General features: G+C 39.5%; 1 protein-coding gene across 2 annotated transcripts in view; it reads right to left on the reverse strand.

Moving 5' to 3' along the window:
• Positions 1-1,622: 1,622 nt before the first annotated feature.
• The window catches only part of Acbd6 (acyl-CoA binding domain containing 6), a 154,674-nt gene continuing 133,720 nt past the window's right edge, over positions 1,623-22,576 (reverse strand). The window contains exons 7-8 of one of the 2 annotated variants that reach the window (XM_008829739.3): positions 16,810-16,840; positions 1,623-1,909 (exon numbers count right to left, since the gene is read on the reverse strand). In XM_008829739.3, the coding sequence (XP_008827961.1) occupies positions 1,755-1,909; positions 16,810-16,840 (186 nt within the window). In that variant the 3' untranslated portion in view covers positions 1,623-1,754. The remainder of the gene's footprint in view (positions 1,910-16,809; positions 16,841-22,576) is intronic. The other variant, XM_029561913.1, reaches the window with a different exon arrangement.

Below are 22,576 nucleotides of genomic sequence, written 5' to 3' on the forward strand. Positions count from 1 at the left end.
GTTCTTAACCACGGAGCCATCTCTCCACCCCAATATTTTTTTAAAAAAATTATTATTTATTATTTTTATTTTTATGTTTATGTGTGTATTGCCTCCATGTAAGTGCACCTGTGTCGTGCAATGCCCACAGAGGACAGAAGAGGCTGTTGGATCCCCTGGAACTGGAGTTATGGACAGGTGTTAGCTGCCATGTGGATACTGGGATTCAAACCCGGGTCTTCTGCAAAAACGGCCAGTGTTCTTAACCACTAAGTCATCTCTCTAGCCCCTGTATAATATTTCTTAAAGCACATCTGAATAATGTGGACTGTGAAAGGCTGATGCTGAAGGCAGGTTGCAACACAGCTAGGATTGTGGACAAGAACAAAGACCAGAATGTGCTACTGGAGTCACACTAACATTTCAGCATGTACCAGCACACAGCACTTTCACAGATAAGTAAGAAAAATTGTCAGAACTGAGTAGTCTTGGTGAATGGTTGCATTTTACATCTCAGAATGTAAAAGGCTACGCTAGAAAAAATATCATAAAACAAGTGCCATTTATCCGCCTCATTTTTGTTGTGGAGGGCTTTGTTTCAGAAGGACAGGTTAACTCAAGCTAAGTAAAATCTTACACACTTGTTGTTCCACTATGTAAGTTTATTATCTTAATAGTCACATTTGTCAGAAAAAAACATGATCTTTTAATGGCTATGTTTATATCTCAACTATTCTTATTTCACTGATCTTCCTACAAAGATCTATTTTTCTTATATAGTAAGAATGTCCAGGAATTCCCCAGGTGACGTTCTTGAGGCTTAAATGGGAAAACACAGGGAGTCAAGTTCATTAGGGTACATCTGTTTATCTTTGAAATAAAAATTGTGGCACACTTACTTAGGTTTCTAACAAAACATGCTCTTCTAGTATGCAGAGGTAACTTCAATAGTAACACAGAGCAAGCAAACAGGCCTAGAGTTGGCAGCAGGTCTGAGCTGGCTTTGTGTTTTTTTTGTTTTTTTTTTAGGTTACTGCTACTAATTAACAGTTCTTTGGGAAATTCTTCTTCTGTTTTGTGTTTAAGGAATCCTGACCTAATCAATGCATTCTCTAGAACCTTGCTTCAATTCTAGTGTGAAATTGCCGAATGTTATTCTAAAATGCTAAAGGTTTTAGGTTCTCAGTAACTCTGGCTGTTGATCTGACTTTGTAGCTCTGGTAATAAAATTCTGCCTGCTCCCTCTCTAGCTTTCTTTTTCTTAACAGCACCCCCCCATCTTCCTTATATTCTCAAGCCTGTGTGTAAAAGAATAGTCATTTTAGCAACCTATACAGATTAGCCGTGCAAAATGTTACACAACCATTCAATCACTACCACACTGGGATTTCACAATACTTCCCTAATTGTCAATATGGTGTTGATGGGCACATTTTGCTGCTGTATTTTTTTAAAAAGCCCAGCCATGTTTAATATTGTGAAATATGATCTATCTTCTCTTTTCCCCACCCTCTAGAGCAGTGATGAATTTCAGATCATGCTCGGCAGAATTGGATTATATTATGCACAGTATACATGTTCATCACCAAAACTGTACTCCCAGAATGTATGCATGGAGAATGAATTGCTGAGACTTCAAAATCTCAGTTCCTCAGAATGGATTTTATTAGCTAATGCATACCAAAGATGGGTGGTAAAGAAGTATCATTTTTGCAGTTTCTTTCATTCCTGAGGTCTTATCCTATCACACAGACTGTGGTTTTCCAGTCGTTCGATTAAGCCTTGCTAGCTCTGTGCTGCTGCAGCACCAAAGTAATCGCTTTGCAACCTGTCACCGCTTCTGGCAGACAGCCGTCCTGGTCTTGGAGAGTTGGGTCAGCGCCGGACTGAAGCAGGAGCTCCACGATGCCCAAAAACTCGCAGGCAGAAGCTGAAAGGAGAATTGACAAACATGTAAACAAGTTCACAGTGAGACTGAGAAGCCACACCAGCGAGGCAGGAGAGGCACGTGCTAAGCTGTAAAGGCCAGTGGGGACAGGTGGATGAGGTCTCGGAAAGAACAATTCTTAGGAATATCAAATAAACCTTTTTGGTTGTCTAAAAACACACAAGTATATCTGTAAAATCGTGAGCTTTTTGATCCTATTCTCAAAGACAGGAAGAAGACGAAGAATAAAAAAGGCAGTGTTTAAGTATTTTATATTGATCTATATTTTGGATAATGATAGGCAGACAACCCATGTCAAAGGTTAAATGTATTGTGTCAAAGAAAACATTTTGTGTTGTCTTTGAACAGGGAACATATGTATAATTAATTGAATTTTAAAATTTATAAATGGAAAAAAATCTGGTCTGTCACTTAGTGCGTTAGTATATGAAATCTTGTGTATGGGTGTGCTTTCTGTGTATGAGTGTGGAGATCAGAAGTGAATATCAAGTGTCCTCTGTCATCACTCTACAAGGCCCCTTATTGAACCAGGAACTGGCTGAAGCTCCTGGATCGTCCTATCTCTCCCCAGAACTGGGATTACAGATCTGAGGGCCTGGCTTTTATGTATGTGCTGGAGATCTCAACTCATGTCTTCATGCTTATGCAACAAACACTTTACCCACTGAACCATCTCCCCAGTCCTCTGAAATCTTAAAAAATAAGCATCATTAGTGTCACTAAGTCTAAGAAGGGAAGGGGAAGGCCTGCAGACAACAAGGCGTATGCAGATGGTACAATACAGAATGCCAGGACGGACAAACAGACCAAATGGTCAGAGCACAAAACTACCTGTTCTTCTACATATATTTGGAAGTTTGACTTATGACAAAGGCAGCATTAGCATCAGTGAGGAGACAGAGATCTAATAATTAGATGTCGGTAGATGACTGAGTTTAAAGCAAAAATGGGCATTTCATACAAAATGAAACATAAATGGTAGTAAACACATGAAGATGAGCAACCACATTAGTAATCAGAAATAAAATTAAAATGGAGACTTGTGAAAATTATGACCTCTGATGATGCCAAGCAGCAAGGAGGCTGGTGCAAGGAAAGTGCCCTTCAGACCCCAGTACAGGTGCTCTGGGGGTAGGGACTTTGAACAGAAACTTGCCGTGACAGATTAACTGTGAACATACACATCCCTCAGTGCAGGGTTCTGCCTCTAGCTATATATAGTTCAGGAGATATTTACTAGAATGTACAGATCAGTGCTGCTCTTACTAGGCCTCGAATATAGATGGTCCAAATGTTCATGAACAGTAACATACAGAAATGCAACATTTTATTTGGACAATGAAATCCAATATAACACAGAAAACTAAGGACTCTAGCTTTACACAACATGGGTTTATTTCCAAAATATAATGTTGAAGAAAAAAAAGGCAGCAAATCAGAGTAATACATTTAGTATGATTCTTTCTAAAGAAACAGATACAATTAAACTTTATTGCTTAGATATACAAATATGTAGTGAAAGTATAAAGGAAAGCACTAATATAAAATCCGCAATAAGGCCAAGCATCATGGCACATCCTTGTAATCCCAGTACCTGAGGGGGGGCAGAAGCAGGAGGATTATGGTCAATTTATTTTTATTTATTTAATTTCTTTAAACTTAAAAATGTATTGAGAACTTCATACATGCATATAAGGTGTTTTGATCAAATTCATACCCACTCCCTCCCCTCCAACTCCTCCCATATCCCCCCATCACTTTTTCCTGAACAACTTCGTGTACCCTTTGTTTTTATTTTATTATTTTATTTATTTGTATTTTTTATGGGGCTTTGTGCTTCTCTAACATTCCCCCCTCTGAAGAGGTAACCCTAAAATCTTTTAGGGATTAGATAAGAACTCCCAAATACTTTTGACATTTTTGGCCTTTGGAACAGAGTATGTTGCTAAGAGGCCCAAGGACATTTTGATTTTTAGCCAAGAAGCTGGCTACTTTTCTTTGGGGTTGATCATGGTAAATTTAGGGCTAATGTGGCCTACATAGTTTGTTCTGGGCCAACCAGGACTACATAGTGAGATCCTGTCTCAACAAAACAGGACAAAAATTGTAACAGTGGTAATCAACAGTGGCACTAGGGAGGGGCATGCACAGGGGCTTCACAGATAGTATTGGTGATATTCTATTTCCTAAGTGGGGGGGCATTTTCTACAGCTCTATTTTATGTAATTCATATGTTTTATATAAGTTTTGTGGTATGACACATCACATCACAAGAAGCTTTTTGCAAAAACAGAAAGAAGGGTATGGAGCTTGATTCCATGGCTGATTTATTGAGCAAATACCACAGCAGTCCTGTCAAGGATACAGTTGTGATTCCTGCACTGAGAACTTCTTATAATCCTGTAAATAGCCAACTCTAATAAAAAGGAATGAGCAAGCTCTTTGAAGCAGAGGGGAAGGAAACAACTAGGAAAAAATTGAGGAAGGCGCTGGCTGGCAGCTTTCTCAGGCTGAGGACGCCCCTGGTATCCCTATTTTGATGTTTGTTTTAACCACAATGCGGGGGATGAATTCTGTCAACTGTTTTTCCCATCTATATTAGATGCTCATATGTTTTAGAATGGTTGATATGGTATAATACAATGGTTTTGAATTGTCAAACCAATCTAGGTGATACTTGATCATGATTTACTGTCTCTTTTGATTGAGTTCTATTTGCTAACAATCTTACTGAAGATTTTGGCATCTAGGTTCATGAGTGTCAAGAGACACTCATCTATAGTTTTCTAAGGTTTTTGTCTGGTTTAGAATTGGTACTGCTGGCCTTATAGAATGAGCTGTGAAGTGCTCTCTATTTTTTCAAATAGTTGGTGTGCAGAAATGGTGTTTTTTATATAAATGTTTAGTAGAATTCACCACTAGACACAATGCAGGCCTGGAGATTTTACTAAGGGAATTTTAAACTACAAATCAATCTCTAATAGATGCAGGACTACAGATTTTTCTTTTCTCTCTTTCTATCTTTCCCTCCCTTCCTTCCTTCCTTCCTTCCTTCCTTCCTTCCTTCCTTCCTTCCTTCCTTCCTTCCTTCCTTCCTCCCTCCCTCCCTCCTTCCTTTTCTGAGAGAGAGAGAGAGAGAGAGAGAGAGAGAGAGAGAGAGAGAGAAAACTTTGATAATACCTTTGAAGGAATCTTTCCATTTCATCTAATCTAGCTAATTTATTGGTTCAGAGTTGTTCATAATGTTTCCTTGTAAGATATGGGTTGATGTCTCCCTGCTTGAAATTAGGAATTTGCTTTCCGCTTTTTCTTTTGCGTATGTGTGTGCAACATGTGCACATGTGGAGGCCAGAGTATGATGTTGTCTGTCTTTCTCTACCAGACTATACCTTGTTTTTCCATCTTTCATGGAACTTGGAGCTTGCCTATCAGCTAGGCTGGCTGGCTAGCAAGCCCCAGAAATCCACCAATTTGCCTCACTAGCACTAACATTACAGGCATGCACCACTGTGCCTGACTTTTAAGTGGGTGCTGGGGGATAGAACTCAGGTCCTCCTGCTTGTAAGGCAAGCACTTTACTGACTGAGCCATTTCCTCAGCCCTATGGATTTCTTTTATTTAGGAGTTATTTAGAATTATGTTGAATTTTCAAATAGTTGGGTATTTTCCAAGCACATTGATTTCTAATTTAGTTCTGTGGTGGTCAGATGGCAAAGTTTGTATGATTTCTTCTGGCTTACATTGTGTGTGTGTGTGTGTGTGTGTGTGTGTGTGTGTGTGTGTGTGTAATAGCCCAGGGCATGGTCTAGCTTATGGAACATGGTGAATGATGCAAGTGTTCTTGAAACAATGTTATTGTTTATTAGGTGAATATTCTACAAGATGTCAGTTAAGTGAAATTATTGATAATATTGTTCAAATCTTCCATGTTCTAACTGAATTATCTACGTGCTGTATCAATTACTGACTTGGCGTTTGGCAAAGGTGGTTTTCTTCTTGCCTTTCTGTGTCTCATGATTTTTGACTGAATGCAGAACACTGTAGAGTAGGACAGCAGAGGCTGAAGTCACACTACGTACATCTAGAAATGGGCATGCCTCTTTTGTCAGACCATTAGCGTGGGCTTTGGGTCAATGTAGTTAGTACTTAAGTTGGGTATGGCTTTGTTACTCTATAGATAACTTTAGTGCACCAGCTTTTAAATTCCTCCAGTGATAAGCTGCTGCCTAGTGTAGGGTCTATGGTACCAGACAGTTTCTTCCAAATTCTTCCCAGGGACGAAGAGATGGATCAGCAGTCAAGAATATTTATTGCTCTTCCAGAGGACCCAAGTTCAGCTCTCAATATCCACATCAGGGAGCTCACAACTGCCTGTAACTCCAGCTCCAGAGGATCCTATGCCCTCTTCTAGCCTCTGTGGGCACTGCAGTCATGTGTACCCCCCCCATATACATGTACATAAAAAATAATCTTTAAAAAGTACATTCTAAATTCTCCTTCCACCCAAGTTTAGCCATCTCTGCATGTCTGACCACAGAAAGAACCTCTCTAGGTTCTTGCCACTCCTCTACCAGTAGACTACTATTGCTTCTCACTCAGGTTAAGGCTTATGGTGGGGATGAAATGGGAGTTCTTTGTCCTTTTGAATTGGTTGCAGACCAAAGTTGGCCCCCAGGGGTGGTAATTTCTGTGTTTCCTCCATTCCCAAGTCAAACTCTTTTTTCTTTTTCTTCTTACTTTTTTTTTTTAAGAGAGAATAAATATGAATGAGAATATCTTGGAAAACTTCCTGTCCTTCCCTGATGGTGGTCTATGGTACCAGACAGTTTCTTCCAAATTCTTCCCAGGGACGAAGAGATGGATCAGCAGTCAAGAATATTTATTGCTCTTCCAGAGGACCCAAGTTCAGCTCTCAATATCCACATCAGGGAGCTCACAACTGCCTGTAACTCCAGCTCCAGAGGATCCTATGCCCTCTTCTAGCCTCTGTGGGCACTGCAGTCATGTGTACCCCCCCATATACATGTACATAAAAAATAATCTTTAAAAAGTACATTCTAAATTCTCCTTCCACCCAAGTTTAGCCATCTCTGCATGTCTGACCACAGAAAGAACCTCTCTAGGTTCTTGCCACTCCTCTACCAGTAGACTACTATTGCTTCTCACTCAGGTTAAGGCTTATGGTGGGGATGAAATGGGAGTTCTTTGTCCTTTTGAATTGGTTGCAGACCAAAGTTGGCCCCCAGGGGTGGTAATTTCTGTGTTTCCTCCATTCCCAAGTCAAACTCTTTTTTCTTTTTCTTCTTACTTTTTTTTTTTAAGAGAGAATAAATATGAATGAGAATATCTTGGAAAACTTCCTGTCCTTCCCTGATGGTGTCATTACTTAATGTGTGACTATCTTCACACCCAGATGGGTGCTTCTGAGCTAAAATCAGACCATCTGAGAATCATATGTCTGCCTTCAGTGATGTAGACTCTCTTAGGCTACTAGGACTCCTCACGTACTATTTGATGAATGGATGGATGAAGAAAAGGAGTAAAGGTGGAGAAAAGCAAGACTTGTCTACTCTAATCCTACAGCAACTACTGACTGACTGAGAAAATGTAGGTGGGTGGTTGAGACTCAGGAATATCCTGCATTTTAAGGAATGATGTAGATGGGAGGAAGGCAGACAGGACTATCTTCGCCAAGGCCCAGGATCAAGAAGAAACTGTCTAGTCTTACATTCTTCTCAGATTTTTTCCTACTTTGTGATTTTTGTGCTAAACTCATACTCTATCACTGAGCTATACTCCCAGGACTCCAACCTACACTTAAAACTTAAAATTATGCCCCCTTCCATAATCTGACAGGGCTGGAAAAATGTCTCAGTGGTTAACAGCACTGGCTGCTCTTGCAGAGGACCTGGGTTCGGGTCCCAGTGTCCACATGGTGGCTAACAACCATCCTTAACTCCAGTTCCAGGGATTTGATGCCCTCTTCTGATCTTTGTGGGCATTGCATGACATGGGTGCACTTACATAAAATCAGACAATACACTCATACACATAAAATAAAAAATAATAAATAAAATATTAACAAAATAAAATCTCCCCCAATCTCAGGCAACATTTTTACTTTAAATTTCTGGAGTTTCATCATAAATAACTGTATACCCACTTAAATTCAAATGGAAGACAGTCTCATAAAATAGAGGCGTTAAAGATAACACTGCCTATCATCAAGCAGTGCTGAGGAGAATACATCCTGCAGAGAGCTTGCCACAGAACACCTACATTCAGAACAATGACCACTCAGCCATGACACCATGCCATCAGCCCCTTACTATGAGGAACACTTGATGAGCTTTTAAATGGTGCCTTTTTAACAGAGAAGCAAACTCCATATATAAACCCATAATTCAACATATCCAACATGATCTATCATATCACACTTAGTTCCTCTGATCCAACACTTAAGCAGCAGGATCAAGGCTAAGGATACGTGTGACAGCTAAAGCCATAAAGCATGGCCTCTGGGGCAAAGGGGGAGTGGTTTCGTGTGTGCTGCATGATGAAGTCACCTTACCATCAGTGAGATGTGGTACCCAACTTTGGAAGGGAGTTTTAATTCTGTATCTAGTTGACTATAGCCAACAACCTAAGAAAATAGTACTTGGGTTGTGTATCAATTTCCTAACATGGTCAATGTGAGTGAAATTTTAGCTCTACTTTAACTATAAAATGAGATTTACTCATTTCAGAGCAGTAGTGTGTGTGTGTGTGTGTGTGTGTGTGTGTGTGTGTGTGTATGTGTGTGTGTACACACAGAGACACAGAATTTTATTAACAAGTGCCTGGGGTTTGTGCAAAGACAGACTCACATGGAAGCATAAACAAGCAGGGAGTCAAAGTAGAGAGGAAAAGATACAGACCAACTTAAAGAAGGGGTTCTGTCTTTAAAGTCACACAGGTGAATTTTATCCTGATGTAAGAGGGCACATGTGGTACCCAGGGGATGGTGGTCCAAACAGCTGTCCAACAAAATGTTGTTGAAAAATAGATTTGGACCTCCACTTAGATGGTGAGCTACTGGTGTGTATGCTTCTCTGTATCCCTTTCACTGTAAGCACAGTGCTGACAAGTTAGAATTTGCTCAAAATTCATTAGTTAATTACTATTCCTGCTTTTTATATCTTTGAGGAATTACAAGTCAGAATAGAGTCCTTCAGAAGTGTGTAAGCTGCCCATCCTCTCAGAACAAAGGCAAAGAAGAGCCTAGAAAGGTTGGAAAGGGGAGAGGAGGAAAGAGTGCTTGCATGCTACCAAATCAGTGAGGGTATGCTGGTGCCCATGTATGCTGGGAAACAGAGAAACAGTTGCAAGCCTATCTTGGAAAAGCGTGAGCCAGTCTACAGGGCTCAGCACAGCTGCTGAATTTATGGTACCCTGGGAGCCTCTATTTGTCAAGTGCCATAGAGGCAACCCTGACACTGGCACAGGTGAAGATGAATTTTCATTCAGAGCAGTGAGCCTTCTGACTCCATCAATCCTCGGGGTTTTGATGATGAATTTCTTTCTTTTTTTATTTTATTTATTTTCACTCCAATGCCTCCTCCCACTGCCCCGAAACAGTGTGGAAGGAACAGAACAGATGGTGTTTTACGTGGAAGATGGAAGGCTCGTGAGGATACAAAGCCTGCCCACTCTGCAATCACATGACCACACATGCAAGGGAAAGCCTTGATTTCCCTGGGGAGACACAGATGCAATGATATTGGTATTCCCAGTGGAGGAAGAGGAGGGGAAAGCTAACAGGCCATTTATAAGGAAGACCACACTTACAGCAATATACTCCTCAGCAAGGACCACGTTTAATCACAAAATAACAAGAGGATCAGTATCTGAAGACTCAGAACACTCACGTAAAACCCAGGGAAATAAGGGTTTTAGTATGCTTCCACACAAAGACCACTTCAAATGAACTAGTAAGGATGCAGTTCTACAGTAGTGGCCTCTAGTTAACCTGCAATTGGCTCTGACCCAGTTTTAATCGGAAGAAGCCAGGATTTACAACCTGCTTAAGGATGGAGTTTGACAACTGCTATAATCAGAAGAGCTGTCAACACAAGGACAGCTGTCAAGCTCAACCATAATTCATAAAAAATAATAGCCAAACCCCCAAAGACCTCCCCAGCACTGTCTTCACTCACTGGATTTTACCATGCTTACACTTTTATGAAAATTCCAAGAATAGGTTAAGGGCCCTAAAATCAAATCAAATCAATAGTCATTGAGCACTACTAAGTAAAAAGGGTTAAATAACATTAAGTGACTAAATGAATAAAATATGCTCAATAGACTTCCAGGCATATAATAGATGCTTAATAAATGATAATTATTGTTATTGTGACATACAAGACTGCTGTGATTATCCTAAAAAGTGTCAAAAGTCCAGTAAACTAGTAAGGAAAGCAAAGAAATAAAAAGCTAAAAGTCAATCACTCAAAAAGTGATTCTTAATCTTAAGAAGTTAATTTTATTAAATATTCCTGATTGTCACAATGTCTTAGTTTTATATATTTATAATGACAAACCACTTACTAATGATACTATTTTAATGTTTAATTATTCTGATTATAGCATATATGATATTTGCTTTGTTTTTTCACAATGATTAATATAATCTCAGAGACAGAAATAGAGGATACTTTAGTAGATCAAACTTGGGCAAGATTCTTGAATTAAGGCTCATTTTTATTAGAGACTAATCTCTCAGTGAACAGAAATAAGAATATAAAAGCACACAGAACAGAAATATCAGTATGTGTTCACTTACAAGCTCAGATATGAAAATCAGCCTTGACTCACTGACTCACCAAGGTAACCAATGACAAAGGACTTTCCTTTGTTTTACTTCTATAAAGGCTTATTTTCCAAGCTGGGTGGTGCATGCCTGTAATCCCAGCACTTTGGCTGGGCAGGAATATCATGAGTTTGTAGCCAGCCTAAATTATAGCAAGTTCCATGCCAACCCAGGCTATATACTGAGACCTTGTTTAAATATCCCACACACACAAATTATACTCCATAAAATAACGTGAGTTCTAAAAGAATCTAGGATTGTAACTATTTATGATATTACAAAAAGAGGAATGGCCGTGGATTTGGAAGTCTTGCAAGAGGCTCTGCTATAATCTATATTACTGTAAAGGTCCAATCACCTTTCCAGCCTTTAGATTTTCAACTGCAAATGGGGAAAGTAATACCTAAGCTAGGGCATTTGCTGGAAAGATTAAAAAATAGGTAGAATAACACTACCACCTTATCTCTAGTTTTTGTTGTTGTTGTTTTTCATGTATAAAATACACACAGAAGAGTACCAAAGTCACATACATAAATTTTCTTAAGATGAATCTATTCAAGTAACTTGTTCGTATATCAACAGATCAATATTAGAATCTCAGAAGCAACCCCTCCCAGTTTACCAACCCACTTGCTCCAAAGTGATCACTATGTTCCCTGTTAGCTCCCTAGCTCCCTAATGCTGGAGCTGAGTTTCCCTCATTCTGTGTCACTGGAAAGTATACTGTCAATCTACTCTTGGGTTCAGCATCTTGAGCTCGAGGTGGTTGTGAGAGTTCTCTAAGTTGCACTGCATATGGCTGAGATTTATTCTCACTGTTGTACAGCACTCACTGAGAGAAAACTTCAGATAACAACTATGCTGTACAGTGGCTGAATCTGAAGACTCCAATGTTTTATCAACTCTAGAAATTATCAGTAAATACACCCTTATATTGTGATTCTCCTGGACTCCCTCTTGGAACTCCTATTAGAAATGCTTTCTCATTTCCCTTGAAACAAATAAAAAACCCAGGGTTGCGTGCACGCTGAGTAGGTGCTCTACCACGGAGCCACATTTCTGGCCTTATATCCCACCTTAACTTCTCTATTGCGTCTTCCAGCTCCACCTTTCTGTCCTGTCTGTTTTGGTGATTTATATACAAACAGCTTTCAACATGCCATTATCTTTTCTTACTCTCTTTTTATTATCTGTGTTAATTGTATACTTTAACCTATCCATTGTAAAATTTCTGCTTTTTAAAATTTAAGTTCTATTCGGCTCTCCTTCACATCAACCTGAGTTCAAGCTCTGAGACCCACATGGTGGAAGGAGAAATCTGACTTCTACAAGTTGTCCTCCACATGTGTCCTGCGGCATGTGCACCCCACCCCCCATAAATAAATATGAAAAAAATTAAAAATCTAACCCTATGGTTTACTATACTTGCTGACATATAACTGCAATTTATTTTTTAACTATAACTCTCCATTAGAAGGACATATTTTTATCTCAATATTCAAAGAGTTGCCTTTTAAAATCTTTTTAATTTATTTTATGTGTGTGTGCCTGAGTGTATGTTTGCAGGAGGGCATCAGATCCCCTGGAACTAGAGCTACAGGTAGTTGTGAGCTGTCACGTGGTTACTAGGAACCAAACCTGGGTCCTCTGTAAGAGCAGTAAGTTCTCTTAACCACTGAGTCATTTCTCCAGCCCCATAATTTTAGTTCTAAATTTTAGATTGTGAGCTTATTCTTATTCTGTAGGAACTTCAGAGTGCTGCCAGGTTGAACACACATGCCTTTCCCCCCACTAAGTCCAATATGTGTTACTCAAATCCTCCTGGGTGTGGAACCTGCCCTGGATTGTGGTGTACCTACCAAGGGTCACATCCTTAAAGAAAACTGACTCTTCCTGTCCCAGCAGCTACCAAATGACAATCGCATCTCAGCTAGGCACAGGGCATATGCCTTTAATCCCAGCACCTGGGAGGCAGAAGCAGGCAGATTTCTGTGATTTCAAGGTGCGTGCGTGCGTGCGTGTGTGTGTGTGTGTGTGTGTGTGTGTGTGTGTGTGTGAGAGAGAGAGAGAGAGAGAGAGAGAGAGAGAGAGAGAGAGAATGTCTCTTAAGAAAAGTATAGTATGCAGGGGGCAGGAAGACAGCTGTTGGTAAAGTGTTTGCTGCATAAGAGGACCTGAGTTCAGAGTCTCGAAATTCATGTAAAAAAGCTGGGCACAGTAGTGTGTGCCTGTAATACCAGTGCTAGGAAGGAGGACTCAGGAGGATCCCTGGGGCTTGCTGGCCAGCCAGTCTAACCAAATTATTCGACTCCAGGTTTGGGGAAGAACTTACTTCAAAAAAATGAGAGAGAAGGACACCCAACGTTGACCACTGGCCTCCAAGTACATCTGCACACACATGATGTGCACACAAACATAACATGCACACATACACACATGTGGCAGGGGGAGGGGGAAGGAGAGAGAGAGGTTTAGTACTTCGGTCAGGTCTTGGAGTGAGGTGGAGGAGAATAAACCAGACTAGTGCACGTATTGATTTCCTGATCTGACAATTTTCCCAACAATAGAAAAGTATAAACTTGAACCCCAACTTTGTGTGGATGGGGCATTTTCTACATGCATGTTAGTCTGAGGTAATAATTTTCTTTCTTCTTTGTACCATTATGCTAAATCAAATCTGCTTTTACATTTTTAAGGTGATTTCATTATATGGCCTAGGCTGGCCTACAACTTGAGATCCACTTGCCTTAACCTACCTAGTAGTTAGACTACAGGCATGTATCAACAATCTGGCTTTGTGTGTGCATGACTCTATGTGTCCATGTGGGTAAGTTGCATGAACATACCTGATTGTGTCTGTACATGACTTGTGTGCACTTGTGCATGTGGAGGCCAGAGGTCAACACTAGGTGTCTTCCTCAGTCACTCTGCCCTGCTACTTTACTTTTTGTTTTCTATAGATATGTCTTTTTGGTGCCTCTATTCCTGTATTACTGCTTTACTTTGTATTCTAGTCTTTACTTCCTACTCTATTACTGTATTTAGTTTAGGCAAATAGCATTTTACATTGTTAATGCAGTATTTTTTCATTTTTTTTTCAGGTTTTTAAAAATAGTCACTCCAGTTTACCATCTTGATTTAAACTTCATTAGAATCAGCTTCATATTTAAACTAGCTAATTCCAGTGACATAAGGAAACATTACTTCTATGTAGCTCCCTTTTACTGACCTCCTTTTGGTGGTAGAATTGTTGTAGGACTGTATCTACTAATGTTACAACCATGATGCTAGATTTCTAGCTTATTCAAGGATTTTACCATCAAACAGTAAAATCATCTAACATTTATTGAGTACATACTAGGTATCAGACATTGTTCTAAGTATTTTACACGAATCAATTCACTATATTCCCTTAACAGATGTCTGTGTTGTTATTCCTACTTCATCACGAGTAAACTAAAGTACAGTGAAGTTAAGCCATCTGTGTAAACTCAGCAATAGAATCTGGTTTAAAATCGAAAGGTTGAGGGTGGAGAGATAGCTCAGCAGTTAAGAGCACTGGCTGCTCTTGCAGAGAGCCCAGGTTCAATTCCCAGCACCCACATGGCAGCAAACAACCGTTCATAACTCCAGTTCCAGAGGTTCTGATGCCCTCTTCTGACCTCCATGGGCATTGTATGACATTGGTGCACTTACATACATGCAGGCTTAAAATTAAAATTAAATTAAAATTAAATTAAATTAAATTAAAATTAAAATTAAAATTAAAAATTTTTTAAATGAAATCACAAGGTCTTAAATAACTTTCCCAAACTTCTTAAAATGAGTATTGATTTTCTCACAAGATTTTCATACATTTTATTTAACCCTATAGTGCTTCAATGCATTTGCAAATGTAGAAAAAACATACTAATAAATTAAAAAATATACCATCCTTCATCTTTTGAGATGAACCCAATTTGGTTACAGTATACCTTTCTTTCTAAAATACACCGATAGGTTTCATATGCTGATAAATTACTTAGGATTTGAGCATCTGTGTTCAAAAGTGAGCACCTGACACATTTTCATCTTTGTGCTACCTAGTACCCAGGTTACATATGCTCATAAATGAGATGGCACTTCAATTTTCATTATTAGGCTGATTTACACAGGTCGAAAAAACAGCTAGCACAACAGTACAGACTTCTAGGTAGTCTAGTGAGGTTCATGTTAACCAAACAAATGCTCAGTAGCGGACAAAGGTGCTGAAGGGCATCTGAGACACTTACTACTAATCCTGGCCTAGGATTGCCAAGACTGGCAAAACAGCCTAATATAATTCTTTCTTTCTTTCTTTTTTTTTTTTTGGTCTTTTTGAGACAGGGTCTCCCTGTAGCCCCAGCTGTCCTGGAACTCACTATGTAGACCAGGCTGGCCTTGAACTCACAGAGATCTGCCTGCCTCTGCCTCCCAAGTGCGGGGATGAAAGGCGTGAGCCACAACGCCTGGCATATAATTCTTTCTAAACTGACTGAATCCTAATCTGTTTTCAATACTGATGGCTATATTTTATCCAACAATATTCATATACAAACAGTATCTCTGAATTATATTTACCACTGTGTTATAATTTAGAAACAGTTTAATGTCTTTTCATTTCACTGAATTTATCTAATAATTCTCTAAGAGTCATATTATTATTTATATCTTATGGATTATTTTTATTCTATTTTACAGTTGGTTTAAGATTACTTAATGAAGCTAATCAGTAGGGGAAATGAATTAATAATCAAATTTCATTTTTTTTATGAATTTATAGTAGTCTCCCTTTATCTGGGGGATAAATTCCACAAAACTGAAGACCAAACCCTAATGTGTGTGTGTGTGCCTGTGTGTGTGTGTTTGTGTGTGTGTACACATTCTCATACATACACACATATATATTTTATACACACACACTATATTTCCTGTATGCATACTTATGATAAAGCTTAATTTATTAAGAGATTAACAGCAAAATAATGAAATATAACAATATACTGTAATAAAACATAATAAACTTTAAAAACATTTTATTGTGCTGTGCTTACAATTCTTGTGATGATGAGATGATTCAATGCCCCTGTGATGAGATGAAGTGAGGTGAACAATGTAGTTCATGATCTAAGTGTAAGGCTGTTACTAAAGAGTAAGTGGAACACAAGCACTGTGTTCAATTGGCCTGATAACTGAGACCACTACCAAGTGACTAAGGCAGGGTTATCTTAGTACACACAGCTTGAATAGGTCTGACAAACAGATGATTCGTGTCCCAGGCCAATGGAGTGGGATGGTATGCGATTTCATTATGTTACTCAGAACAGGATGCCCATTAAAATCTGTTTATTTCTAGAATTTTCAGAATATTTCTTATTTTAAGACTGCAGTTGACCATGGGTTAGCTACAACTACAAATAGTAAAACTGCAGATTAGAGGAGTAGTCATCAAAAAAGCATTTTGTGTGTGTGTGTGTGTGTGTGTGTGTGTGTGTGTGTGTTGTATACATTTGTGTTGGCAGGCTAGCTCCTCTGTGTGTATGTGGAGGCCAGAGGTCAATGTTAGGTGTCCTTCTCTATTCCTCTCTACCGTATTGAGATAGAGTCTCTGACGGACCTGGAGCTTGCCATATTTCCTAGGTTGGCCGGCCAGTGAGCTCCAAGGATCTTCCTGTCTCCACCCAGAGTTAGAGATGCATGCTACTATGTCTGGCTTTCATGTAGGTGTTGGGATTTGAACTCATGTTCCCAGCCCCAAGACATTATTTTTTTAATGGGAGAAATATTAGATTCTACAGTCCCTGACAGTACCAAGAATGAAATACTGAATTTTCAACAGGGGGTTGGAGAAGTCTCTATTTCTGATGACAGTATAAAAACGCTTACTTTACTATGATGTGTTAGTAAGGATTTTAACGTATTTCCAACAAAAGTTACTATACTTCTACTAACTGCACTACATAAGCTTATACAGACAAAATTTTCAAATAAGATCAATAACTCAGAAACATCTTACCATAATGAAGAGCTGTCTGACCTTCATTGTCCTATAAAAGAATACAAATAATATGCTTTAGAAGTCTATGAGTAACTGTAAATGTATGAAAATACATAAACCATTGCAAACATATGATATACCAAAGTTCCATAGGTTTATCAGACACAGGAAAAGAAACTGGTTTTTGCATCTCATGACAACTTTAGATCAAGTTGGTATTTTAGAAAACAGTTAACTAGTCCATGATAGCAACAACAGTAGGAGAAACAGATCTACAGGCAAGAAACCAGAGAATCCATTAAAATGTGGAGTTTTGTGGAAGAAAAGCTATAACTATATCATTTACCTTGAACAGTATTAGATGTTGCTTTCTGAGCTGGTCCCCAAATCAAAGAAATTTGTGATTTATAGTAAGAGTTGGTAGCCTGTAGCCATTTTTTTTTTTTTTTTTTTTTTTTTGAGACAGGGTCTTCCCTGTAGCCCGGGCTGGTTTCAATCTCACAGAGATCAACCTGTCTCTGCCTCTCAAGTGCTGGGATTAAAGACACACAACCACCCACCCAGGGCAAGAGTTAGTAGCTTTTTAATACCTTTTCAAAGACTTACAAATTCTAGGCTAAAGATGCTAGACTTCCTAACTAGATGGAACATCACAAAGATACATGATTTCAAAGCATGCAAATTTTCTCAAGGTCCCAGAGATTACTCAGGAAATTGTAACGTTCCAGTTACTTCTTTTAAAACCAAGATATTCTAAATATATGTAAAACAGTACAACAGAGGATTACATGTAAGCAATGTTACTTCAAACTGAGAGCAGCTGGTCACAGTGTGGAAGCAACAAATGAGAAGCACAAAGGAAAAGTAGAACTCAGAAGTTAATCTGGGATGTAATCCCAACATGCAGGACCTCTTTTACACTTGGTAAGAAAGACTGACAGCTGAGGGGCTGGAGAGATGGCTCAGCGGTTAAGGGTTGTGCTTTACAAGCCCTGGGTTCAGTTCATAGCACCCACATGGTGGCCTACAACTGTCCTTAACTCCAATTCTAGGGGATCCCATGCCCTCTTCTGGTCTTCATGGGCATTGCATACATGTGGTGCACTTACATACATGAAGGCAAAACACTTGTACATATGAAATAAAAAATAAATTAAAAAAATTTTAAAAAAGAATGACTGCTAAACTCTTCTTAGGAGTAAGTGGGGAAAGGCGTTATTTATGTCTTAGCCTTTCTAGGCTTTTTCTCACTTCCAAAAGCTGAGTGTGTGGGTGGGAGTTGGCTCCAGAGCTTTTTGGCTAAGGGTCTCTCTTAATCTTCCAGATGAAAAGCAAGAAGCTGCTACAGGGTATGTATTTTTCTGATTTGGACAGATAGTAAGAAAAAAATCAAGTCAGGGAGTAAGAAAAAAGTCATTCCTTAAGTGCTTTTAGCACCCAGAAACTTGGCAAGGATGGCAGGTGGCGGGGGGGCAGAAGAGCAAGTTTAAGGAAGGCAATGTAGTTTGTCTTCCTCTGAGTGATGGGGATTCTTCTGGGGTTCAGAGGTGAGGTATATGTAGGTGGGTGAGATGAGATAGGAAAGAAGTAACTGGTTGGGAGATGTGGCTAGGTGTCACAGTGGCTTAGTTTGGGATGCTCATCAACCATATCATAAGAGAGGAGACAAATAAAAGATGGGAAGCAATACCCAAACCCAGGAAGCACACACAGTCTCCTGGACCTACTTTTTCTTATCTTTTAAAGTACAGCCTCTACTTTGCTCCCCTTTGCCTTCTCTGCCCCAGGGTATAAGGACAGGGAGGGAGGGGAGCTGAGCTGGCTACAGTGAACAGGATCAGAGTGATGTCAATGCAGGGTAGCATGGCACTGAGTTACACTCCAGAGGATTTCCTTTGGCCTGAGTATAGCAGAGGGCAATTTGGAAAGAGTAGTACCGACCATAATGGCTTAAGTTCCCAACCTACTTTGCTAGTTTCCATTGTTAATCAGTGGAAGTGTGAATGGCCTGACAGGTTTACATGCTTTTTAAAAAAGAATGACTGCTAAACTCTTCTTAGGAGTAAGTGGGGAAAGGCGTTATTTATGTCTTAGCCTTTCTAGGCTTTTTCTCACTTCCAAAAGCTGAGTGTGTGGGTGGGAGTTGGCTCCAGAGCTTTTTGGCTAAGGGTCTCTCTTAATCTTCCAGATGAAAAGCAAGAAGCTGCTACAGGGTATGTATTTTTCTGATTTGGACAGATAGTAAGAAAAAAATCAAGTCAGGGAGTAAGAAAAAAGTCATTCCTTAAGTGCTTTTAGCACCCAGAAACTTGGCAAGGATGGCAGGTGGCGGGGGGGCAGAAGAGCAAGTTTAAGGAAGGCAATGTAGTTTGTCTTCCTCTGAGTGATGGGGATTCTTCTGGGGTTCAGAGGTGAGGTATATGTAGGTGGGTGAGATGAGATAGGAAAGAAGTAACTGGTTGGGAGATGTGGCTAGGTGTCACAGTGGCTTAGTTTGGGATGCTCATCAACCATATCATAAGAGAGGAGACAAATAAAAGATGGGAAGCAATACCCAAACCCAGGAAGCACACACAGTCTCCTGGACCTACTTTTTCTTATCTTTTAAAGTACAGCCTCTACTTTGCTCCCCTTTGCCTTCTCTGCCCCAGGGTATAAGGACAGGGAGGGAGGGGAGCTGAGCTGGCTACAGTGAACAGGATCAGAGTGATGTCAATGCAGGGTAGCATGGCACTGAGTTACACTCCAGAGGATTTCCTTTGGCCTGAGTATAGCAGAGGGCAATTTGGAAAGAGTAGTACCGACCATAATGGCTTAAGTTCCCAACCTACTTTGCTAGTTTCCATTGTTAATCAGTGGAAGTGTGAATGGCCTGACAGGTTTACATGCTCACATTTATAGTTTAAGAACAAATGTCTAGCAAAAGAAAGCAATATCAGAAAGTGAGTAGTCTACTACAATTTTAGGACTCTACTTATTCATCCATCATTATATTTTTCACAATTATTCATCTTTAAAAAGTATAGTTCTCTTGAGGTGGGACCTCAATCAATGGATGGTGAGTGAGGGAGAACCAGTTTTCTCCAGGGATTAGCTCCCTGAGAGGTTATCTAATTCAAAGTGGACAGCCCTAAGCACAGGTACACAGGCGCATTACTAAGTGAACTCAGTGTATTATATATATGTATATTTATAAATGTATGTATGTATACGTAATAATAATAACCAAAGGACAAGAAACTGAGAGGGAGTGGAGGGACATGGGAGGAGTTGGTGGGAGACTGGTTAGGATGGAAAAAATGCAAGGACAATACTCATCCATGAAAGTCTCAAAAATAAAAAAAATAAAAATAATTTAAAAAAAAGTTTAGACCTCAGAATAGCAGAGTGACCACACCTGCAATCTTAGCACTTGGGAAGCTGAGGCAGGAGGACTACTTCAAGTTCAGAGCCAGTCTGGGCTACATAGTGAACACCAAGTGAGTGAGGGCTATATGAAAAAAGCCTGTCTCAAAAACTGGGAATAAAGATGGGTGTGGTGGTGCATGCCTGAAACCCCAGCACTCAAGGTGGGATATGCAGAGAAGGCTCTTAGTGCTATCTTATATTCATCCTAGTGGCGAAGGAAATCATAAGCAAATAAATCTATTTAACAACAGGCAGTGAACTGAACATACAGATGTACTTTATAGTCTTTGTTATTTGGGAGACTGAAGTGGGACCAGGGCTTGGTTCCCAGCAGCCACATGGCAGCTAACAACCATCCATAACTCCAATTCCAGGGGAATCTGATGCCCTTTTCTGGCCTTTGTGGATACTGCATGCACATGGTACACTTACATACATGCACTTACAAGCACTCATGCACATAAATTAAAAATAAACCAATCGCCGGGCATGGTGGCACACGCCTTTAATCCCAGCACTCGGGAGGCAGAGGCAGGGGGATCTCTGTGAGTTCAAGGCCAGCCTGGTCTACATAGTGAGTTCCAGGATAGCTGGGGCTACAGGGAGACCCTGTCTCAAAAAGACCAAAAATAAATAAGTAAATAAATAAAAAACCAATTAAAAAATTTAAAATACCACCTTTATAATTTCTCCTAAGTAATTATTGCCAAAGTATCCTAATTCTCTTTATCTTTCTGGAAGACAATCTAGTAATTTTTTGATGATTCAGCATTAGAATCATTATGTAATAATGTTCCCTAAATATCTGGCACCAAGTACATGTTGGAGAATACGCGTGAACGAAGGCATCATTTGCTGCCCATGCTACAATATAAATGATGCCTCCAAGGACATCAAGGTACATAAGACTACCTGGCCCTTCACTGAGTAACACCAAGATATTTTTTGTTTTTTATTTAGTTTGATTTTAGTCTTAAAAAAAAAGTAGTCTCTCTTTAGCCAGAAGGCTGCTAGTTATCCTTTATTATTATTATTATCAGCATGCCTACATCTTTTACATTTTCTACTTTTCATCTACTGAGGGCTGAAAATCATACAACATTCCTCAAGTTGTTTTTCAGGAAATAGACTGAGTGATAGTTTGGTGACAGTCTTATAACAAGATGGGTCATTGTGTTACCATGGATCTGTGTGCTTTATTTTCATGTTGGTTATTTCTTGTTTTCAGACGATATTCTTACAATGGGTAGTTTCCAATTTCATTCTTTAATGCCCAGGAAGCTCTGAAGTGATGAATGAAGCTTGGCATCTGTGGCAATATCAGCAGGAGGGGATCCCCACATCACATAGTCTGAAAATCACTTTCTAGAGACTTGAGGATGCCAGGTAACAAATCTTTCAACATATTACTCTTTCACAGGCCCTCTCTTTCTAGACTCTTGTCTAATCTTCTACAGAATAATAGAACTAGTTTGTTCATAATTTAAGCTAACTTTCTGACTAGCCCACTTATTAATTTTCTTAATATTTCTTTCTCAATGAAAAACAGCAACAATATATATTTGAAAAAGCTGACAAAATAGAGCAAAATACAAAAGACTTGGTTCTTTTGGGTAAGTCTTTCTCACGGGGTAAGCAATAATTCAACTGCCAAGATTTCATCTGAATGTACAATTATACAGCCGTGCTCAAGTAGAAAGTTGGGTGTTTTCAGCTATACTTGATGCCATTACACCTTCAATACAGAAAAGCAGACACTTTTAAGTACAGACTACAACAATAAAATAGCTTCAGTAGATGATATGCAAATTGGTACATAACCACTGTAAACAGGACAGAAAAATGGCTGAAAGAAAACCATGAAAGGCAGCACAAACTCACTACTCATCCCTCTTAAGGCAACTGAGCAGATTCTCATCTCCATAAATGTTCTCAAGAACAAGTCTGCTTTGAAGTTGAAACAGCTGCACTGAGTTTAACATCATAGTAAATTGTTGAGAGACTGGTGTGAAAGGCACAAAGTACAAAAGAGCAGTTGAAACTAAGGAATGGCTCATGATGTGTTGTGCCCACAGGGTGCTCTCCCTCAGTTCATCCAATCATTTAGACCCACAAGATTACCAAAAGGCATGGTTAGCATGAAGCTATTCAAAAGCGTTTCAGCCTGAAACCACTCAGAACTCGCCATGAGAGAATGCCAGATTGGAGTCCTCACAGTAAGTAATTCACATGACTGCTCCCCCAGCCACTGGGAGCCACCTTTTCTCCAGGAGATATAGCTGAGATATGAGAAGAAATCTTTATCAGTAGGTAGAGGCCTATCTTTGTTTAGATGCCCTGCTGCTTCACAGGTACCCTTACATCCTGGAACAGTAGT

The sequence above is a fragment of the Nannospalax galili genome, unplaced genomic scaffold (assembly GCF_000622305.1).
Source record: "Nannospalax galili isolate Female #2095 unplaced genomic scaffold, S.galili_v1.0 scaffold294, whole genome shotgun sequence".
Taxonomy (NCBI): Eukaryota; Metazoa; Chordata; class Mammalia; order Rodentia; family Spalacidae; genus Nannospalax; species Nannospalax galili.